Raw genomic sequence first — 23,609 nt, 5'->3', positions numbered from 1 at the left:
CTCCTCTAACCAACTCCTCCCAGAGAATGCTAATCATCATGTGCCCCCATGCACAACCAACATGCCAAAACAACCAATGGAGTCTGCTGATAAACCACTTGGCCACTAGCGTCAACTGGAACTCCCCTAAATAATGCATGCGCTCAGGCACGGGGTCGACTACCTCATCAATGTCATAGACATCCCGCATCTCTGATATCGGATAGGAAGCCCTGCTTGGATCCCAATGCCAACCTGGGTCTTCAGCACTCTCGATGTCTGAGAGCTCCCATTGAGCTTTACTCTGGACTACGACCATCTCCATGAGTCTAGCCCACTCCACTGGATACCAACTTAGAGGCTCTCGTCATCCAACAGCAAGAGAGGGATCGAATTCACAAACTCTAGCACATAGAACAAACCCTCCATCCTGCGAGTCTTGCACCCTGCACAGCTCATGTTGCCTAGAAAACCTAACATTTTATCCTTTAAAACAAATATAAAGCTTTTGGTAATTTACATGGCTAGAAAACCTAACAAATGCAAAGCATTTTATCCTAGACGTAGACAGCTATTGAACAATAAGTCTAGAGATATAATAAATAGGACTCAAACCAAATGTAGCATAAGGACAATGGACTCCACTTCATGTCTCAACTATAAAGCCACTGTTACCCTAAAGCAGATACAGTTCTAGAGCAACTGTTCCCTTGCAGCAGAGGGCTAGGATGTTGAAGAACTTTGCATTTCGCTGGCATTTCTACTAGTAGTACTTGAACTATTTGTTGTGGTTGATACATCAGCTTCAGTGCCAACGACTCCCAAAAAAGCGTTTTTAATGGTTTGCAGTATGAGCACTATTTCCATCATGCTAGGTCGTTCATGAAGAGATTCTTTTGTGCAATGCAAACCCACCTTTAAGAGCTGATTGAGGCAGTTGAACTCCTGATCTTCTTCAGTAATGATTGTAGCATCGGTACTCCTCAATAAACTTCTATCTACCACTTCCCAAAGTTGGTGTGGTATACTACTACTCACCCATTTTTGCAAAGACACTCCATCCACAAACATATCGTGGGTGGGTTTTTTTCTAGTTAGCATCTCCAATAATACTATTCCGTAGCTATAAACATCACCTTTTGTTGTAACATGCCCACCTAATCCATATTCTGCATTCAGACATCTCTAAATCAATCAAATTTCTGATTTACAGTTTTAATAAAAATACGAAACAGTTAACATTGCTTACATGCTTTCTAACAAACAATAATTACCTGGAGGAACATAGCCCATGGTTCCTTTGAGTTGCGTGGAAGTAAATGATGATGAATCCTCAGAGTCTGCATAACATATGGTAGCAATGCCAAAGTCTATTAAATGTGCTGTCATATCTTCATCAAGAAGCACGTTGTTAGGTTTTAGATCGCAATGAATCACTCGCTTGACACAATAGTGATGAAGATATGCCATGCCTTCTGCAATATCTATTGCTATATTCAGTGTTTGAATCAAACTCAACCCACTTTCTTCTTCCCTATCTGGATATAACCACTTTTCTAAGCTTCCATTTGGCATTAATGGAAATATCAAAGCTTTGTTTTTGAGGTCTGAATAAGAGGTTATGATTTTAATGAGATTCCAGTGCCGCACTTGTTAGGAGATATTATGATCTAGGTGGCTTTAGATGCGCTCAAAATTCAGCAATGGCTTGAAATAGCTCAAAAATCGAAGTCCTCAGATTGAAGTGAAACTATGATCAGACTATAGTGTTCGTCGTCCTGATTTCAAGAGTGCGAACGACACTCAAATTCGAATTTGTATGCTCAACATATTCGCAGTCAAAGTTCGGGTCAAACTTCGCCACATGGAAGTCACTAACGAGGCAACAATTTGGCAGAAACCGATGCAAGGAATTCGGCCACCGGAACGGGCAAATTTGTTGCCTATTTAATTTCCCTGCTGACGCTTAAAAATCGGTCAACGAAAATTATAGAGTTGTTAATTAAAAAACAAAAAAAAAATATTTTTTGGGGGCGGGTTGCCACTCTCGCCACCCCCCAATGCGCTGATATATATTTGAAAAAAATGTGTGTTGGGTGGGCAGGCCACCTGTGGCGAACCTGCCCAACCCCATTAGAGCCACCGGTGCCAATACATATAAACCACAACGACCCACGACCGATTCAAAACAACGGCCAGTTGGCCCAACACTTTAACGCCATACCACATATTCCATAATGGTCAGGGCCGGTGGGAGTCGAAACCACCTCGCCGGTCGCCCATTGATCTGCCGGCAACCCCACATCATAACATCTAACTGTTATACGTTACAACAAACCACCAACAACAAAACCAAAAGCCACGCATCAAACTTAACTGTTGCCATATATTGTGATTGCCAGATCATAACCGCCGTGTTAAAATATGTAACCACCTGCATAATATTCAATCGCCAACGTTAATTATATTTCAATGCGCGTTTTGTTAAAACAAATACACTATGTATGGGGTGGGAGGAGTTTGAACCCTGTTCGCCCCCACCCAATTTGCTATACTTGACCATTGGGCCAACGACCCTATGTTTTAAAGTCCGCCCAGAAAATTATATATAAACTCATTTTTCCATTCGAACCAGGAGGGTGGTGGAGAGCACAACGGAACGTTGAGCGACCTAGGCAGCGGAACCATGAGCGGGGGAATATGCCAAGACACTGAAAAGATTCCCTTAGAGAGTTAGAGGTGTCAGTGCCAGAATTTGAGAAGGTTACAGTCATTTTTGCACATTTTCTCACCAGGAGTCCAACCGCGCAATTTGTTTCCCCATATGAGCAGCAAAGAATCTTTGAGAATTCTGTGGGATCTAAAAGATTCCCTTGGAGGCTTATTTTTGACCGAGGCAGAATGATGCCAACTTTATAGTCATTTTTCACAGAATTTCACCGGGTGCGCAGTGGTGTGCTCAAAATCTTCATCCGAGCAATGGATTTTTTGGCCATCTTTAGGAAGGACTCTTTGGGGGAATCTTCGAGAATCCCGAGGGTCCAGAATTCGACGGTGTCATAAAGGGGCAAATTTTATAGTCGTTTGACACGATTTCGCACCATGAATTCAGCGGTGATGTCCATTTCAACAACTGAGCTTTGCATTTTCCTGCCATCTCAAAAAGTGGAGGTAAATGATGCAGTTATGCCATGTCTTTTTTCTGATTTGCTGAAATGATTTTTTTGTTGTTGAGATTTCTTATAACCATTATGTTGAGAGATACTTGTATGCTACATCATGTGATAATTTATTAGCTTGTCATGCTGAAGGAAGGCCCATTTGAGTGAGAGTTCCATAGGAGAACGTCTCGTGGAGAGACATGCCACTCTGGTTGAGGGTATTTATCCTTGTAATGACAAAGAACATACCATGTACATCATCATCATTTGCAACATTTAATAAAGCAACCTCTCCACTCTTGGTCACCAAGGCCCGGAGACGTAACCCACACTGGGTGAACTCCGTTATCAATGTATTTGTGTTCTTTGATTTGATGGTTGTCGTTATGTTTCATCTTCTTTACAGTATGCACATGTGGTTTTTCATACTCTTTCATATGCAATTCTGCTAACATCACAGAAGTAAAAGATCTTGGTTAATTTTGGTAGCTGAAGAGATCCAGATCATATTATGGCTAATCAAAAGAGATATCTGTGAAGAAAAGCTAATTTAGGGACAAGAGTCTACAAGGTAGAGTTCGAGCTTGTAGCGTTCGGACAAAGAGTCCGTAATAACTATTGTAAATATTTCTTGCTTGGGAAAGGAACACAGTTTGAATTTCCACCATGTATGTGTGTATAGTTTCCTTGTATGGCTAGATCGTGTATTGATATAGTTAGCACCCTGTCAGGTAGAAAAAGTGTAGTGGTCTAGACTCTAGAGACTTGCATGTTATTTTTGAGTTGAAGTTCGAAAATTGAAGCAGAGGACTGGAGGGAACAAGAAGGATGAGAGAGCTTAGGCAACAAGCCCTCAATGCGTGTGTGAAGTTCTCGGGAGAAGAAGACCTCCCAGGTGTGGGATAAGGGACAGAGCGAGGAATGTTCACTGGGCAGTAAGCTAGGAGGATCCTTACGATGTTCTTTTGATGATAAATTGTGGTTCATTTAGGATTTATGCATGTGCTATGCGTATAGACCTTTGCATTCCTATGATGGTTTTGTGTTGGGGTCAAAGTGTCAGTTCCTTAACCAGTAGTTGAAAATTCTGTGGATCCTCACACAATACCTCAGATCCATTTTGTGGATTGAATATAATGTGTTTAGGTGTAGATTAGGACCTGACTTGAGATTACGACAAAGTCATCAATAACCAGAGCGGGAAAATTATCTGTCACAAAGCCTTCCAACTATTCAACCCTTGACAAGTTCAAAGGATATCGAAAAGAGCAAGGCATCACCGAACTCTTGAATTGTAATGGACTTGACATTCGGGCCTGACATAAGGCGAATGCGCGGATGAGCAAGAAAGGGCCGAACAACTCAAACCGCTGAATTGACTGAACCAGATTATACGTTCGGGACCCAATATAGTAGGTAGTGTGGAGCCGGTCTGAATATACCAGAACTAGCCCCATAATGGGAATTGCGCCATGTCTTTGGCATTGGTTGGGGAGTGTGAACTCACATGTCTGTCAAGGGTTGACCTGGGTGTAGCCAAGTGATGCCAAGAGCCTTGGGAAAAACAAAATAAAGAAACTTGTAGACCGAGGTTACCACTAGCGGGCCCAAGCCACAACCATGATGTTGTTATATGAAGGAGGTGACAAGTGCATTACCTGGCATGTATATTTGGGAATGAGGCAAAAGCGTCATAACACCGCATGTGTCATAAGACGGGGCACTAGACGCATAAGTTGACCTAGTCCGTATGAGGGGGATATTTGAATAGAATAACCCAATGGCTTCTTCACAATATCGATTACACAACGCTCGAGTTGAGACAAACCTTGTTATAGCCAAAAGTATTCAAGATTTCCAATTGGGAAACTAGAGTGTTGTGTCATAGTGGTATCAGAGCACGTTACGCTCTTGGGGGAATAAGTGTCTATCTAAATCAAAGATTCCAGTCAGCAAGGGGGACGAAGGAATTTTTCTTGAAGAAGAAACCTAGAACTAAGAACCAAGATCCAGTGAGAGAGGAAATTGGGAAAGATTTCTCATGGAGGAGAAGATTAGGAATGGGCCGAGAACCAAGGATAATTGGTGGCCAGGATAATAAAGAGTCCTGTTACCCACCATCTGTGGGTGGTATCTATAGTAGAATTTTTTTCTCCCGATGGTCCTCAGTCGGTATCCAGTAGCCCTTTGCGGCCACCATATAGCTTGATGTGCCACTATCTTTGCCACCTGAGCTAGCCATATGCTCCCTCTCCCATCTGTTATGATCATATGTTTGAAAGTGGGCCTTCCAACCCTGAAGGTATGACTTTTCATTTTGTAGTTGGGTATTTTTGTTTACTTATCATGGACACTTTTGGGCATGGATTGGTGGGGGGATTTGGTGGAAAGAATGGGCCTGGCTTATATTCTTGTCTCCTTTGTCCAATTTGGTGGTTAGCTTTGTATCCTAATCTCGTGGGATCTCCTTTATTGGCTATTAGCTTTAGGGGTGGCATTACATGGGAAACCTTGATTTTGGTTGTGTCATCCCTCTTCTCGACACCATATACATCACCCCCCTTCCGCTCGTTATAACCCATTTTCCACATTTCCCATTCGGGTCCACATTTGTCCATTGGATCCACAAGGAGTTAGCCTCCCCTTCCCTTTGTCCACACTTTGGTTCAGGCCTGAAATGATGTCGCGGAGGTTGATGCAGCTAAAAGAAAAGAAAAAGCATAATTTGGCCACTCTCAACAGGAAATGTACCATAAAATGCAAAAGATGGCCAAGACATACAAATTTAGCACGTGGGCAAAAGCCAAACATGAGCTCTACCCCTTTCATCATGGCCATCACCCTGGTTCCTAGGGCCCCTCACATTGGCCCCTTACATCATTTAGGAACCCATGATTGTCCCAACCCTTGGTGGGCGATGAACTGCCCCACCTTAAGGGGTATTCACTGATGTATCCTACACATCATGCTCTCATCCCTTGGACCCCCAAGCAGTTACAAAGGAAAAAGAAATAAAAAGAAAAAGGCATATGAAGAAGGGTGGAAAAACAAAGGCCGGGGTAACTCATGTACCACAATTGCTCCCTCCTACATTCATACATCCAAGTGTGGGATTCTCTTATTATGGCTACCCTTGCAATGTGGCATGTGGCATGGAGCCTTCCTCTGATGTCTCATTCTGTTCCACCATTATATCACATGCCCCCTGCCATTTGATGGATGTACCAAGGACATGTCACCCCCATGGAGGCTCAAACCACCTAATAGGGTCCTTGGTTAACCTTATTGAACTTGGAGACACTTGTACGTTCTAAAACCCACTATGGAAGGGCATGCCATTATGAAGTGTCCACTTGGTTCCATGATTTGTAGTCTTATTTACTCAATTGCACTAATGATCTATTGTACTAGAAGGTGAGGGGATGCATTGGATCTTATACAGGATTGCAGATGGGTCTTCATCTTGTGTTTGGTCTCCCTATACGGGGTCCAAGCCCTCTAGAGGGTCATATTGGCATTTTAGGGTGAGCGTTGAGAGCCACGAGTCTCCACCATAGGAGAGAGCAGATTGTCACTTTATGGGATCCTTTGGTTCCACCTATTGCTTGCTTGTGTTCTACCTTTTGGATGATGATGATGTGCTTGGACCACCTTGCTCAACTAACTCCACTCTTGCACCACACACTTGGCAGCTGATCTAGGGTCTAGATGAGGATGCGTCTCACTGCTGGAGACAATGGGAGGGCTTGCACCATTCTTCTAGCCCTTACAGATGGGATGCATGCTTGTTTGATCCATTTGGAGACCCATGAGGATGTTTTGTACCCCCATAGCCACTTGGGGACGCCACAGGTTGTTTGCTTGGATATCAAAGGGCCAACCCCTTGATCAATAGGGTTGGAGCTCATTTATTCATCTTGGCACACATTGGACTCCATTAGGCCTCTTCAATGGCTTTTCGACCTAATGTATCTATTATTTTGCCCTCTTGGGAGGCTTTTTGTTGTATTATGGAGCTATCTTGGTGGGCTTGTCACCACGGGATGTTATCTTTGCACATTATTTTATTAGTAGGGGCCTTATCAGGCCTTATTAGGCAAATCGAACCCCTTAGGGAGGATATATATTGAGGTGATGATCATTTCATTTGATCATCACTTGGATTTGGATCATTTGTTTCTTTTGGGAATTTCGCTAGCCTTATTGATGGAAGAATTGGTTTCTTAATGTATTTCAATGTTTTGGAAGAGCTTAATTCTTGTGTTGGAGCTTCGATTTTCTTGCACTTTGATGATTGGAATAATTTTGCTATAATTGTGAGTACTCCTTTCATGTTTTATCGTATACTTTGTCTCATGTAATGATCTATGATATATTTTCATTCATAAAGCTGGTGTAGTTGCCCTAATGCTAATGCAAAGTTGCTAATCTTGTCTTTGTGAGGGAATTTTCATATGATTATTGTGAAGTATGGTGAATTATTGTCCTAGGCATACATGATCATTGATGATTTGCCTTGATAAGTCATCAATCTGCAACATAAAGAAGTATAAATTTCCCTAAGTAACTTAGTTGCTGCTAAGGCCATACGAAGTTGCTGGGGAACTCCTTGGTTGGGAATAGGCATCTCTAAACATTGATTTTATTAGACTCCATTCTCCCAATAAGCTGAGCACTGGTCTAGTCCTTGGTGATCACTAAACGAAAATCATTCTCACCTCCTTCTTTTCTAAGCCCTAACCCATAAGGCCATCTAGGCCATCACACGAATTCTATTGTAGCCGTCAACAATCGTTGAAAATTGGTCTAGAGCTACGCTGGTGAGTCCTCTTGAGGTCCTCCAAATTTGAGGCTATTCTGACGGTTGAATCTTGAGATATCTCAAGCCCTAGCTCGGAGACCATTCTTCCCTGGGTGCACTTTGGTCAGTGGTTTCATCAAGGATCATTACATCCAAATTTCAAGTCAAATCTTATCTTTTGATCATTTTCTCCCCCCTTACTTGGTCTAGTCCATCTACTTGAAGTCTTACTCTGCACCCTTGACCTTGTTTGGGTCTGCTAGTGCTTCTTTGTGGTCCCACAACCTTGACATTTAAATTCCATAAGAATTGCTTAGAAACCCTATTCTTCTTGGATTCTTTGGTTTAGGGCACCTCTTATCAAGACATACCTCTCAACCATAGACCCAAGTATCCTCTTAGCCCTTCTTAGAGAGCCATACATCTTGCTTCTAAAGCAAGCTTTTCATCTAAGGATCTCTTATGAATAGGATTTGGAATCACTTTATGTCCTATCATTGATCTATCTTTCCTAGTGATTCTTCTAATATTGGGACTCCTCCCATTGGTGAAAGTTCGTAAAGTGCAGGGAGCTTTAGCTGAGGTGACATTGGGCTATTGCTTCATTGTTTCCACTTGACCTAGTAGTTGCTCTATAAGAACCCCTCCTAGGACCCCTACTAGTTTGAGCGGTAACAAGTCCATCGACAGAGAAAACTAATTATTCTTGAAGGAGAAATTCAGGGCAGAGGCAAAGAACCGTAGAGATTAAAGAAGAATTCTCGAGACAAAATATAGAGGATGGAACAAACTAAAGAGATTTTAGTCAAGACGTAGATTTGAAGATAGTCCAAGCAAATTGAAGCAAGGAGTGCAAGAAATATTGAATTCTCAGTAAGGGAGAAACCTGGTAGGTAAACTAGTCTTTAAATTTTATTTTAAATTTGGCAAGAAGATAGCAAGTGCAGAGATAACAACAATAATGATGGTATTGACTATAGCAAGGATGGTTGTAACAAAGAACCAATAGTGTTCTTAAGGTTGGGGTAAGAACCCTTGTTGTAGAGAGGTTGCAAAAGTAGAGAAGTGTTCCAGTTGAGGTTGGAAGTCCTCTAAGAGAAGGGAGCAAGTGGAGTTATTAAGAGGTGAGCAGAGTGCAGAAGCTAGAGAAGAGCAAGGGGTGCTCAAGAGGTTCCAGAGGAAGGAACCAAAGGATCACCAATAGCCCAGGTTGAGGAGAAGTGGGTGAGGTACCAGGTAACAAGTGATGGAGAAGACTTGTTACGATCAAAAGGAGTCTTGCCATAAAATAAAAGAAACCATGCTTGCAACCAAATTGAAGTTGGCTTATGAAGATAGCCATGTACAGAATGAGCGACAACTCTTTAAGGTTGTTATAAAAAGAAGCAGAGATAAAAAGAGGATTTGTGGAGACATCCATAATGAGGAGAAAGGACAACATTAGGATATTTTGATGCCACAATATGAAAAGGACTTATAATTCCTAGAGGACTGGTTGGATAGTTCCAAGATTGAGGAAGACTACATGAAGAATGCAGTGAAGAAACTAGAAGAGGCTGAGGTGCTCAAAGCATCCAGATATTTTGATAAATTGCATGATAAAAAGGTTGTTGAGAGTATAGTTGAGTTTGCAGTAAAGGGACAACAAGCGTTGTCAAAGGAAGATGAGAAGAAAGGAGAAGATTGGTAGCCATGCAATTTCAGATTTGATGAGGAAACATGTATGTGGCATTGTGGCCAAGATACACCCAAGAAGGAATGGAACAACAATTTGAAAGTATCCTGAATTGGGTTAAAAGTGATGCAATTAGCAAAGCATGCAGAATTCTAAAAGAAGATGTGCAACTCTTCCTTTAAGCAAGCATAAAGCTTGTCAAAGAAGAAGGGATAATTCAGGGAGATGGTAGTGAGGAAGCACCGAATCAAGAATGCATAGTTACAGTGAAATGTTTGCAAGAAGAATATCTGGAAAAAATGCTTTTCCAAGGTCCCTTGAATTATAAAGTTGAAGTCGTGATTCACCAAAATTTTGAGCAATATATAGAAGAGCAGAAATCAGTAACAGATTGGGTGCATTATGGAATAATGATGACCAAGAGGTGGGTTGTGATAATTTGCAACCACAAAAGAAGGAAGGCAACAAAAAAAGAAATGTGGTTGGCTATGGAAGATTTCATCAACGCAACAAGAAAGCAACAACAAAACAAGGTATGGGACCTTGGGACATGGAAGGTGGCAGCAAAACAACTAGAGCAAGTCCATGATCAGCAACAATACAAATTTTGGGATCCTGGAGGATGCTGCAATTAGAGCATATGAGTAGGAGGTCATTAAATTTTCCAACCCTAGGAAACCCACTTTGTCTAAGCCCCAAGGGGGGGTCCTAAAATTCACAAAGGAAAAAGAATTTTCTCTCAGAGTGTGAATTGTATAAATTAGAAATAGTAGGGTTTTAATGTACGTCCATGTGTCCCCCATTCTAGAAAAAATCTAGACTATTAAGCTGTTAGGATATTTTATATGAGCTAGTATTTTGCCCAAGTGAGTCTGTGTAATAACCATAAGTCTCCAGTTGAGGTGTTAGGCAGTTTTCTGGTTGCTGGGATAGATGTCCAAACAACTTGGGTTCTGTTAGGAAATATTCTGGCTAATCAAAAGAGATATGTGTGAAGAAAAGCTAATTTAGGGACAATAATCTAGAAGGTAGATTTGGAGCTTGTAGCGTTCGAACAAAGAGTCTGTAATAACTATTATAAATATTCCTCGCTTGGGAATGGAATTTAGTTTGAATTTCCACCATGTATATGTGTGTATAGTTTCTATGTAGGGCCAAATCATGTATGTGAATTTACCTATCTGTTATTGATATAGCTAATGCTCTGTCAAGTAGAAAAAGTGTGGTGGTCTAGAGACCTTCCTATTAATTTTGAGTCAAAGTTTGAAAATTGGAGTAGAGGACCAAAGGGAACAAGAAGGTTGAGAGAGCTTAGGCAACAAGCCCTCTGTGTGTGTGTGTGTGTGTGTGAATTTCTTGAGAGAAGAAGACCTCCCAAGTGCAACAGAATGGACAAAGCAAGGAATTGTTCGCTAGTTAGTAAGCTAGGAGGATCCTTACGATGTTCTTTTGATCATAAACTGCGGTTGACTTTGTGGTTGACTTTGTGTTTATCGAAGTGTCAGTTCCTTAACCAGTTGCTGAAAATTCAATAGATGCTCACACAATACCTCAGTTCATTTCATGGAATGAATATAATGGGTTTAGGTGCAGATTAGGACCGAACTTAAGATTACAACAAAGTCTGTCCATAGCCAGAGTGGGAAAATTATTTGTCACAAAGCCTTCCAACTATTCAGCCCTCGACAAGTTTGGAGGATTAAGCAAAGTCTTTCGGTAGAAATCACAAAAGAGAAATTTTTGGCCGACGCGTTTCGAACCAACAAGTGTGGCTCATCATCAGGACCAGATGAAGAGGCAGACCATGACAAAGGCTTAAATAGAGAGCAATGTAGAGACATAATTTCAAGTAACAGTTATATTTGAGCAATAATATTTAAATTATGATATTAATTTATTAATATATTAAAAACAAATATTATTAAGTAACGACTATATTAAACGGCTAGTTTTTGAAAAATAATGTTTAAATAATGATATTAGTTTATTAATTTATTAAAAATATTAATAGGTAACGACTATATTCAAAAACTAGCCGTTTAATATAGCCATTACTTAATAATATTTGTTTTTAATATATTAATAAATTAATATCATAATTTAAATATTATTGCTCAAATATAGCTGTTACTTGAAATTATGTCTCTACATTGCTCTCTATTTAAGCCTTTGCCATGGTCTGCCTCTTCATCTGGTCCTGATGATGAACCACACTTGTTGGTTTGAAACACATCGGCCAAAAATTTCTCTTATGTGATTTCTACCGAAAGACTTTGCTTAATTCATTATGGATCACAGAAGCTTGAATACAGAAGTTTGGAGGATATCGAAAAGAGCAAGGCATCACCGAACTCCCAAATTTTCCTCGATTGGACATTCAGTCCAACATAAGGTGGACGTGCGACAAGCATGAAAGGGTTGAAAAAGACAAACAACTGAATTGACTGAACCAAATTGTGCATTTGGGACCTAAACTAGTCGGGGTTGAGGGAGTCCGAGCTTGCGATTAGTTGTAGTGTGGAGTCGGTTTGAATATACCCGAACTAGTCCCATAGTGGGAATTGCGCCACATCTTGGGCATTGGTTGGGGAATGGGAACGCACATACCTCTCAAGGGTTGACTTGGGCATAGTCGAGTGAGATCAAGTGCCTTGGGAAAAACAAAAAATAAAAACCTATAGATCGAGGTTACGACTAGCGGGCCCAAGCCATAGCCATTATGTTGTTATACAAAGGAGGCAACGAGTGCATTACCTGGCATATATATTTGGGAGTGAGGTGAAATCATCGTAACACTGTGTGTGTCACAAGACAAAGTGCCAGATGCATAAGTCAAGTTGGTTTACATGATAGGGGGATATTTGAATAGAATAACTCGATGGTTTCTTCAAGAGATTGATTACGCAATCCTTGTGCTGAGGAAAACATTGTCATAGCCAACTTCTTGTACTGTTCATGATGAAGATCACATTTGAGGTTTTTCCTTGGAATACCATTTTACACAGAAGAATGCACTTATTTTACCTCAAGTGAAGGTAGTGATTTATTTTTCCTACCAAAAGAAAAGTAAAATACATAAAAAATAAGTCATTGCCCTTCACTTGAGGTAAAATAAATGGACCTCCAATTTCAAGCCAACTTCTTGTATTATTCATGATCACAAATCACATTTGAGGGTTTTCCTTAGAATACCACTTTACCCATCACATAAGAGCTCCACTTATTTTACCTCAAGTGAAGGGTAATGATTTTTTTTTCCTACCAAAAGAAAAGTAAAATACATGAAAAATTATCTCAAGGGATCGTCTGGCACCTGGATCTTCCTTGATTTACTAAGGAGTAGTTTAAATTTGAATGGCCTATTAATAAACTAGTACTCTAGAAGAGGATATTTTGGTGAGTATTTGTATCATTTAATGAAATGCACTGAGACTCTTTTTAAGCACCTGAATCTTTGCATATTGACCTTGAGTTCTGAACAAATCTCATTGTATTTGAAAAATTTTCTGTTTCAAGGCAACGACACTATGTTTCTTTAATATGCTCAAAGAAATTATCTTTTGCTTCTTCAATTTACACATAGAAATATGTTTGTACAAGTGGATCATTTTTAGCGAAGTGGCCATAATGCACAGAGGTGAAATTCAGGAGGGATTTTTGGATAAGTTTGATCCTACATTTCTCCAGCTCGACTGTACATGTCTCATGTTGCTTTAGAGGTTTTATGAAAAGAACATGAAATCAAAACTGAAGTAGATTGTAACTTAATTATCCTAACAACAAATTTCAAGATGCCTTTTTTAATTTATACCCATATCTTCTTTGCTGAACAAGATCGTGCTTTGGGTATTTACAAGGTAGCGGATTCCCAGAGAAATGCATGGGCGATATTGACGATCCGAGCAAAGAAAATGTGAAGATGCTGATCAATTTTGCAGCCGGCATATTGAAGCAAAAGAGCCTGGAGTCTGTCCCCTTTAGAAGGAAAAGAAAGCTCTCCCTTATCAACGCCAAGAGGCTCGACTGGCTTGCCGAACAAGTCGTTGTAGAGCATCTATCGAGACTTTTGAGACGGATTCCCACTATACTACTAAAGCAATGGAGTCCTCGAAACTCGCTATTGAACTCCGCACGCATATCACAATAACAATTCCCATGATTCTTCAAAATTACTTATTTTGACAAGAAGGGAGAAAAAAGCGGAATGCAGGCACCCTTTGCAATTTTTTACTGTTTAATATTGATGGGCCAATCAGGTAATTAATGGTGTTTGTTAGATAGTTTTTGTGAACAGTAATGGCCATTGGATGTAGCTAATTAACATCGCTAGATGGTTTTTGCGAGCTGCAATAGTGACCAGAAGTAGTTGGTTTACGACATTCATCGACCTAGGTGTTATCTCCATTTCCCAGCCATTATTTATTAAACAGTACGCTGATGTCTTGCCTTGGGTTCTGCAGCCCTAGTGTGGTGGCGCCAAAACGTCCGTGTCCGCTACATAGGGAACCCAAAACTCCAAAGTTAACATTGGAGACAGGGGAAAAAATTGTACGAGCAATTTTATTTCCATGTACCAGAGAACTAATACCCAACACCGATCATATATGTCACTATAAAGCAGTGACAATAAATATAATATATGAATAAATCCAACAATATATATGTTTTAAATCTAGAAACATATGTTTCTGTTAGAGATAATGGAGAATATCTTAGAATAGTGAGTTGGTTCACAAGACCTCAGGATAGGAATTAATTTATATTTCTTAGGTTATGGTTCTAACTTTCCTAAATCTATGATTGCTATATAATGTGTGATGTACATGGACAATGTAGAGCGTTCTGCAGAGCTAGACTTTCCTGGTTCAGACTCTCTTTCGTAGAGCTGACCAGTGGGTTCTTTTTTATTAATTCCAACATCACTTTTTAACATGGTATCAAAGTTGTAGGACGAAGGAACCTGTACGCTAAGTGAAAGATTTGAAAGGCGCGACTGAGGCGAAATTGTCGCGTGGTTTGGAGGGCTAATCGCACTGATCCCACTGTGACATTCCCGTTCGTTTCATTTTGGACGACCGTTGCTGGATAATCCTGGATAGTCGCGAAGACCTTCGCTAATCCGTGGTGCTAAATCACGCCGACTGTGCAAACAAAAAAGGGGCTACGTGGAGGCCAAGAGAAGGCTGCGTCTTGGCGGTGGCTGCCGAGAGAAGGCTGCGTGGAGGCCGAGGTCTGCCGAGAGAAGGCTGCGACAACCCTATACGTGGAGAGGGCATGCACACTGCAAGGGATCAGCCAGTGCTAGAGGTTGTTGACAATACCAGAAATCGGACTCGCAGAGATCAGCGATTTCTGTCTTTGACACAGATCTGGGTTAAATCTAACATATATTTTTGTTTTACCTATCAATTTTTTAATCGCCAAGATGAATAATCAAATGAATGAAGCATACTTGAATGAGCATAACAAGCTCGATGGCTCCAATTATGCAAAATGGAAATTCAAGATGCAGACCCTTCTAGAAGTGCAGAGTGCTTGGACGATTGCAAATGGGGATGAGCAGAAGCCAGCTGTTGGATCGCATCTATCCCAGATTGGGAGAAGCGAGAAGGTAAAGCTAGGACGTTGCTGAAGATGTTAGTGAAACACTTCATCATACCACACATCAGAGAATGTAAATCAGCAAGCGAAATCTGGGGAATTTTGAAGGATTTGTATGAGATCAGGAATACAAATCGCCTTTTGTTCTTGAAGAGCAAGATCTTATCCTTGAAGATGGAGGAGAATGAAACAGTTGCTGCCTTCATAGCGAGGATCAAAGATCTGAAGAACAAATTGGCAGACATTGGTGATACAATTGCAGATACAGATCTTGTAACAATTACCATGAATGGTGTGACCGATGACTACCAAATGTTTATCACTGGGATAAATGCAAGAGAGAAAATCCCAAAGTTTGAAGAACTGATAGGAATATTAATGCAAGAAGAAGAAAGAAGATTGACTCTGAAGCCCCAGAGTGCAGATCTTGCGTTGATGGCAAAGAAGAACTTCTTCAAAGGAAAAGGAAATCCGCAACAGCAAAACGGAGGAAACTCACAGAAAAGACCAAATCAGACTCAAGGTATGCATCCGAATAGAAACAACTTTGTAATTAAATGTTTTTATTGCGGAAAACTTGGTCATATAGCTAAGGAGTGCAGGAAGAAGAAATATCATGAACAACAGCAGAAGCAGAAACGACATGCAGGTCATCTCGCAAATGATAATCATGAGTAGAACTTCAGATTGTTCATGGCAGACTTTGATGAGAATGTTGATGCAGACATCTGGTATGTAGATTCGAGAGCATCAACACATATGACGGGGAACAAGCAATGGTTCGAAGATTTTAAAGAAATCAATGACGGAGCACAAATTTACCTAGGTGATGATAGAAGTCATCAGATCAAAGGGTGTGGGAAAATTTCTGTCATTTTACCTAATGGTACTGTAAGACAAATTCATAATGTCATGTATGTGCCCGGTGTAACAAAGAACTTGATTTCTGTATCCATGATTATAGATCAAGATCTTAAAGTTGAATTTTTTAAATCTAATTGTTATATTAAAGATCTGTTAGATGGCATGAAGACTATTGCTACAGGAATTCGAATAGGAGGTCTGTACAAATTGGATGTAAGACCAACACTAGTTCGAGCTTTGACAACAACGAGTTTGACTACAGAAGAGTTGTGGCATCAGAGATTTGGTCATATCAACTACAATGATTTGCTGTTACTTTAGAAAAAAGGAAATGGTAAGAGATCTTCCTATGTTAAAACAAGTGCATAATGATTGTGATGCCTGTACATTAGGAAAGATGCATAGAGAAGAATTCCCTATTTGAGTAGAGAAGAAACAGAGAGACATACTTGAATTAGTGCACACAGATCTTTGTGGACCCATGCAAACAAAGTCATTAGGAGGTGCACTGTATTTTTTACTGTTTATTGATGACTGCACAAAGTTTTCTTGGGTATATTTTTTGAGTAAGAAAAGTCACACATTTGAATACTTTAAGCAGTTCAGAAACATGATTGAAAAGCAAATAGGGAAGCATATAAAAATTCTCCGCTCCGATCAAGGGGGAGAATACAGGAAGGATGAGCTTATCAAGTATTGTAAAGACCATGGGATATTACAACAATTCACAGTACCCCATACTCCTCAGCAGAATGGAGTAACGGAAAGAAAGAATAGAACATTGGTGGAATGTGCTAGGAGCATGTTGAAAGGTAAGGATCTTTCGAATGGTTTTTGGGCTGAAGCATTGAATACTGCAGTTTATTTGAAAAATAGGAGTCCTACAAAGAGTCTTGAGTTTAAAACTCCTTATGAAGCATTATATGGATTTAAGCCTGCAGTAAAACATTTAAGAGTGTTTGGGTCTAAAGCATTTGCCCATATTCCAAAGGAAGACAGAAGAAAACTAGATTCAAAAGCCATCAGATGTACCTTTATAGGGTATTGTTCACAATATAAAGCTTATAGATTATTTAATCCTTCTACTCACAAGATTTTTGTTAGTAGAGATGTCATATTCCATGAGTGGGATCATGAAGAATCTGATAAGCACAATGAGGAATGGGATATTCCGTTCTTGGTGGAAGAAAGCGAAGAAAAAGGTAACAATCAGGATCAGCAGACAAAGGCAAAAAATGAGCAGCAGCAGATACAGCAACAACAGCAGCAGCAGCAGAAGCAAGAAGGAAAAGAAGATGATGTAGCTATCAAGCCAAGTCTAGAAAATGATGATCAGACAAGGTTTGAAGCTACCCCACCACTCAGGAGATCAGGTAGGAAAGCTCAATTGCTTGCAAGATATAGGGAAAATGCTTTTATAACTAGTATGATGAATGTTGTTGAACCTTCTAGTTATAAGGAAGCAAATGAATGCAGTGAATAGAAAACAACTATGGAACAGGAATATGAATCTATAATCAGGAACAACACTTGGGAGCTGGTTGAACTTCCTAAAGGGAAACAAACCATAGGTTGTAAATGGTTGTATAAACCCAAGATTAATGCAGATGGAACCATAGATAAATTAAAAGCTAGATTGGTAGCAAAGGGATATTCACAAAAAGAAGGCATTGACTATGAAGAAACCTTTTCCCCTGTAGCTAAACTAAATACCATCAGAATGTTGATTGCTTTAGCTACTAAGAAACATTGGATGATTCACCAACTAGATGTAAAGTCTGCATTTTTAAATGGAGAATTGAAAGAGGAGGTTTATTTAGAGCAACCTGAGGGGTTTGTCCAGAAAGGGAAAGAACATTTAGTTTGTAGATTAAAGAAAGCTCTTTATGGACTAAAGCAAGCACCCAGGTCCTGGTATGAAAATATTGATTCATTTTTTCTACAACTTGGCTACAACAGAAGTAAAAACGATCCTAATTTGTATACCATGAAAGATGAAAAGGGGCGCATAGTGTTGATTTCTTTGTATGTAGATGATTTAATTATTATAGGTGATGCTATTGCTCTAATCAAAGAAATCAAGCAACAAATGTCACAGGTGTTCAAAATGAAAGAGCTCGTTGAATTAAGATACTGTTTGGGTCTTGAGATCTGGAGAGTTTCAAGACAAACATTTCTATCCTAGGGTAAGTATGTCAAAGGTCTACTGGAAAGATTCAGGATGGATCAGTGTAAGCCTGCAACAGTACCACTACAGCAGAACATCAAACTGCAGAGTGAGGATGGCTCTAAAGAGGCAGATGTGACACTTTATAGACAACTGGTTGGGAGCTTAATCTACCTGACTACTACTAGACCAGATTTGGCTTATGCAGTCAGTGTGCTAAGTCAATACATGTCCAAGCCACTTGAGAGTCATTGGAATGCAGCGAAATGTGTTTTGAGGTATTTACAAGGTACTATAGACTATGTATTATTTATACTGATTCCTCTGATGTTAGATTGACAGGATTTACAGATTCAGACTAGGCTGGAAATGTAGACGACCGCAGATCCATAACAGGCTATGCATTCAGCATTGGATCCAGGGTGATTACATGGAGCAGCAAGAAACAGAACACAGTTTCCTTGTCTTCAGTGGAAGCAGAGTATCAAGCCATGTGTGCAGCAACGTGTGAGGCAATTTGGTTGCGGAGACTTCTCCAGGATGTTGGCGAAGAACAGAAAGATGCAACAACAATCAGATGTGACAATCAAAGTTCAATCAAACTTGCTAATAATCTAGTGTTTCATAAGAACACTAAACACATTGATACACAATTCCACTTTGTCAGGGAGAAAGTGTAATCAAAAGGAATCCATTTGGTATATTGTAATACATGTGATAATGTTGCAGACATTTTCACTAAGCCTCTTGGCAGGATTAAGTTTGAAATGTTTAGGGAGATGTTAGGCATATTTATGAACCCCTTCTCCATTAAGGGGGAGTGTTAGAGATAATAGAGAATATCTTAGAATAGTGAGTTGGTTCACGAGACTTCAGGATAAGAATTAATTTCTATTTCTTAGGTTATGGTTTTAACTTCCCTAAATCTATGATTGCTATATAATGTGTGATGTACATGGACAATGTAGAGCGTTCTGCAGAGCCAGACTCTCCTGGTTCAAACTCTCTTTCGTAGAGCTGACGAGTGGGTTCTTTTTTATTAATTCCAACATCACTTTTTAACAATTTCCCAACATATATATTATCGTATGAAGCAATATTGAATATATGATTCAGATCCAACAATACTATGTTTGGGATCATGACATATATGTTGTTGGATCTGAAGCATATATTGCATTTATGGCTGCATTGCTCCTTGCGTGCATAATTTATGTTGTATAAATATGTATTATGTGCCAAGTAATGTAGTATTAAATATAATATATGTTCAGATATGCGTTTTGGATTCAAAGCATTTCAGATACAATTGATCTTAAATATTTCAGATTCAACTACACATATTTTGATGTATATTGTATTTAATATTAAACTTAAATATTTCAGATTCAACTACCCATATTTTGATGTATATTGTACTTAATATTAAATTTGATGTTTATTCAAGAGTTTTATACTTACTATTTTAGAATATACATCATTGAATCATAATCATTGCAGATTCAGTAATATACATCCCAACATGTTGCATTTATTGCCTTTATATATAATGTTTATGGATACAGTGCTTGGTGCTTGAACTTTTGTTTCTCACAACTATATTTGTGTGTTTTCTTGTGAGCAAACAGTGACGAGGGGGAGCTGGTAGATAAGATTGTTGAACGTGTGCTCAAAAAGGTTAAGACAACAGCCCTGTGTGTTGCAAAATATCCAACTGGTTTGGATGAAAAGGTCAAGGATTTTGAGAGAACAGGCTTATTGCAGCAAGAGCTGAGTGGAAAACCTCAGGTCGTGGGGATCGTGGGGTCAGGTGGAGTAGGGAAGACAACCTTGGCTACAGAACTCTTTAACAGGAAGCGTTCAAATTACAGTAGATCATATTTTTTATTTGATATAAGAGAAAAGGCAAGCGAAAACTCACTACATTCCTTGCAGAGCAAACTTCTGAAGGGGTTGACTCAATGTGATTTTCATATAGAGAGTGTTAGTGAAGGCATTGAGATGATTAAGCATCAGCTTTCATATTCTAATGCCTTGATAATTTTAGATGATGTAGATAATGTGAATCAGGTGAATGCGTTTTTGCCTGTTCAAAATGTTCTCCGCTCAGATAGCTTAATATTAATTACGTCCAGGGATAGAGATGTTCTCAGATGTGGAGGAGTCCAAGATTCATCAATTTATAAGCTGTCTGGCCTTAATACACCGCATTCCCGAGAGCTCTTCTGTTCACATGCCTTCGGCAGACCCTATCCACTTCCAGGATTTGAATATTTTGTAAATAAGTTCTTGGAAGCTTGCGATGGATTGCCTTTATCTCTGAAGGTATTTGGGGCACACCTTTATGGAAAACATGACCCTTCTTATTGGAAAGATCAATTGGATAGAATTAGACAAATACTTCCCCATGAGATTCAAAAGAGGCTCAGGATTAGTTATGATGTGCTTGATAGAGACGAAAAACAGGTATTCTTAGACATTGCCTGCTTTTTCATAGGAGAAAACAAGGAAATGGCAATAAGAATATGGAATGGATCAGGCTGGAACGGTTTGCTGGTGTTTAAAAATTTACAAAACAAATGTATTGTGGAGGTGGACAGCGAAGATAACATAAAAATGCATGATCACTTTAGAGACATGGGCAGAGAAATTGTGGTGGAGGCTTCAGGATTGCCGCGTTTCCTTTGGCGTCGAACAGAGAACATTGATGATCTGTTGCAGCAATCATATGTAAGGGCACGCATCATTCAAACCTTTATAGATTGTTCAATAGAAATCTGTGTCTATTTTCTGATTCCTCATTGTTTTTTCAAAACTGAACAGGAAATAACGGAAGTGCGCGGAATTAGGATGCTCACTGCTGAAAACACTGATAGTGATGAGGATATCTTGGAATTGTCATGGGGTAAAAGATGGATTCATTCGGGATTGCTGCGTTTCCTTCGGCGTAGGACAGAGAACAGTGATGATCTGTTGCAGCGATCATATGTAAGGGCACCCATCATTCAAACCTTATAGATTGTTAGATAGAAATCTGTATCAATTTCCTGATTCCTCGTTGTCTTTTCAAAACTGAACAGGAAGTAACGGAAATGCGCAGAGTCAGGATGCTCAGTGCTGAAAACACTGATAGTGATGAGGATATCTTAGAATTGTAATGGGGCAAAAGATGGCTACATGAACTCTTTGGGAACTGCAGAATGAATCTTTGCAATGGACTTCATGAGTTGTTTCTCAACTTCGCGATGAAGATTCGGAATAGACTGCAAAATACATGTTATCATGGTATTGGTATGACGAAGTTGCAACTTCTTGATACTGAAGGTGGTCTGTTGCAGGGCATTATGAGGAGGGTGTACTCACCAAATCTCATCTGGCTTCGCTGGTCAAAATGTCCCTATTATTCTGTGCCTTCCTGGATTCCAATGGAGACTTTAAGGGTTTTACAATTGTCCGGGAGTCTTTTGAGAACATTGTGGGAAGACAAACCTCAGGTAAATATAATTTTGTTGAATTAAGGTTTGTGTGTCTATTTGATATTGATTTCGTACCACGGGGTCTGCAATGAATTTGAAGGGTTTTGTAGAAGAGAATAAGTGAGTCTGCAACTAGTTGGAAGGGTTTTGTAGAAGAGAATTGTAATCTTTCTTATAATCGAAACCTTTGCACATTTTGCAGGCACCCTTACAGTTGCGAGAGCTAAGGGTAAATTCTCCCCTTTCAAAGTTACCAGAGTCCATAGGTCGGCTTGAGCACCTCGAACTGATTGTCCTGGAGCAGGCTAATCTCAAAACTTCACCAAATGAATTTTGTCAACTGCGGTCGTTGAAACGCCTCCTGTTAACAAACTGCACAAAATTAAAGTCGCTGCCAGATTGCTTCGGGTATTTAAGGAACCTCAACCACATTGATCTGTCACACTCAGAAAATTTGGAGAGGCTTCCAAATTCCTTTGGAGATTTAATCGGACTTAAATATCTTGATTTGAAGTTTTGCTCTAATTTAACCATCTCTAGGAGAACACTTGGAAATATCCGCGGTCTTACATACATAGATCTTTCTTATTGTGAGAAAATCGAGGTATTGCCTCCGCAAGTGCCACGCCAGAGGTTTCTGGAAAAATTATATTTGGATGGTACAAACTTAATACAACTGCCAAGTGCCCTGGAAGAGCTAACCGATCTGGAAGTTCTGAGATTTGGAAGCCGTTTGCTGAAAACTCTGCCACCATCGCTGAGTGACCTGATCAACTTAAAGGAATTGACCTTGACCAATTGCAAAGAATTGAAAGGTTTGCCGGATTCGATTGGATTGTTGGCATACTTGACAAAGTTGACAGTGAAGGATTGTTCCTTGCGAGAACTGCCATTCAAAATGGTTGGAGACGAAAGTGAAACATTGACAGAATCAAGAGGGCGAAGAAAACGGAGAAATTTGGACCCTCCCGTTGACAAATGCATGCTTCTGCGGCTCCAACACTTAGAACTGCACAGAACAGAAATATCACAGGTATCATTTCCTAAGGATGTTTGTCCCAACCTTCAACATCTCATCATCCGTAGCTGTAATGATTTAGTGAAGGTTGGAACATTGCCGAGTTCACTCATAAAACTGGAATTGACTGGTTGCTCAAAATTGAGGAAATTAAATGGACAATGTGGTCTTGCAACACTTCAAATGCTGGACATGAGCCGGTGTAGAAACGTGGAGCGGCTCCCAAATGTTGAGACATTGTTATCTTTGGAGGTGCTAGATGCATCTGGATGTCTGAAGCTGAAGAACATAAAGGGGTTGGCTGAACTCACAAATCTTCGAGTGCCATATGTTTATGACTGCTTTAAGTTAAAAACACTGCCAGGTGTTGAGCGTTGCATGTCGTTGGAGAGGCTTCATGCCTATGGATGTCCAAAGCTGCAGCGAGGTAGAGTAGCGGAGCAGCTGCGCCGACGATTGAAGGCACGCCTCATCATATGAAAAGCAAAGAAGAAGAGCAGCAGTTTCGAAATGTAACGAGGATATTTTAACCAGGACAGTCCTTCCTGCCCAAAGTGCTCATGATAGGCTGCATATATGGCTGTTTTATGAGGCTGAGAAGGTGGGTATACATATAAACTATATATATATATATATATATATATTCTTCTTGTATTTGATTTGAAATGCATTAGTAGTGAGAACAATGGAAAACCATGGAAAACCATGTTTCTTTTCCTACTCTCACATTGGTCTTTGAACAATTTTAAGAGGGGAATAAAATAAGACAGGTTACGGTTTCAGTCGATAGGCAAGGATCATGAGGGGTAGACAGTCTGGCATAGAAACGATATTCTATGAATTCATATTTCTCACAAAACCATTTTT

At 39.8% G+C, this 23,609-nt stretch overlaps 2 protein-coding genes and 1 pseudogene across 2 annotated transcripts; 2 read left to right on the top strand and 1 right to left on the bottom strand.

The window, feature by feature from the left end:
• Nucleotides 1–702: 702 nt before the first annotated feature.
• LOC149222456 (putative receptor-like protein kinase At3g47110 pseudogene) lies at nucleotides 703–1,554 on the bottom strand (annotated as a pseudogene).
• Nucleotides 1,555–15,391: 13,837 nt separating this feature from the next.
• LOC149222455 (disease resistance protein Roq1-like) lies at nucleotides 15,392–21,459 on the top strand. The gene is made up of 5 exons (XM_089387602.1): nucleotides 15,392–15,490; nucleotides 17,232–17,422; nucleotides 19,877–20,978; nucleotides 21,072–21,236; nucleotides 21,329–21,459. The coding sequence occupies exons 1-5, from the start codon at nucleotides 15,392–15,394 to the stop codon at nucleotides 21,404–21,406; spliced, it is 1,635 nt and encodes a 544-aa protein (XP_089243728.1). The 3' UTR covers nucleotides 21,407–21,459.
• LOC149222454 (uncharacterized) lies at nucleotides 21,449–23,330 on the top strand. Its single transcript, XM_089383113.1, has 2 exons — nucleotides 21,449–21,742; nucleotides 21,927–23,330. The coding sequence occupies exons 1-2, from the start codon at nucleotides 21,449–21,451 to the stop codon at nucleotides 23,220–23,222; spliced, it is 1,590 nt and encodes a 529-aa protein (XP_089239239.1). The 3' UTR covers nucleotides 23,223–23,330.
• Nucleotides 23,331–23,609: the final 279 nt, after the last annotated feature.

The sequence above is a fragment of the Pinus tabuliformis genome, chromosome Q, assembly GCF_031772625.1.
Source record: "Pinus tabuliformis cultivar Carrire ecotype Pingquan chromosome Q, CPIR1, whole genome shotgun sequence".
NCBI lineage: Eukaryota > Viridiplantae > Streptophyta > Pinopsida > Pinales > Pinaceae > Pinus > Pinus tabuliformis.
Note: the sequence above shows the minus strand (reverse complement) of the source record. Positions and strands in the feature narration are given on the sequence as shown.

Excerpts from the sequence above, each read along its gene's own strand:
- LOC149222455 (XM_089387602.1), top strand. The coding sequence starts at position 15,392 with ATGGAGGAGAATGAAACAGTTGCTGCCTTCATAGCGAGGATCAAAGAT. Across the intron at positions 15,491-17,231 it reads CAATTGCAGATACAGATCTT|CACAATGAGGAATGGGATAT; the intron begins GTAACAATTACC and ends GAATCTGATAAG. Across the intron at positions 17,423-19,876 it reads GAAAATGATGATCAGACAAG|TGACGAGGGGGAGCTGGTAG; the intron begins GTTTGAAGCTAC and ends GTGAGCAAACAG.
- LOC149222454 (XM_089383113.1), top strand. The coding sequence starts at position 21,449 with ATGAATCTTTGCAATGGACTTCATGAGTTGTTTCTCAACTTCGCGATG. Across the intron at positions 21,743-21,926 it reads TGTGGGAAGACAAACCTCAG|GCACCCTTACAGTTGCGAGA; the intron begins GTAAATATAATT and ends CACATTTTGCAG.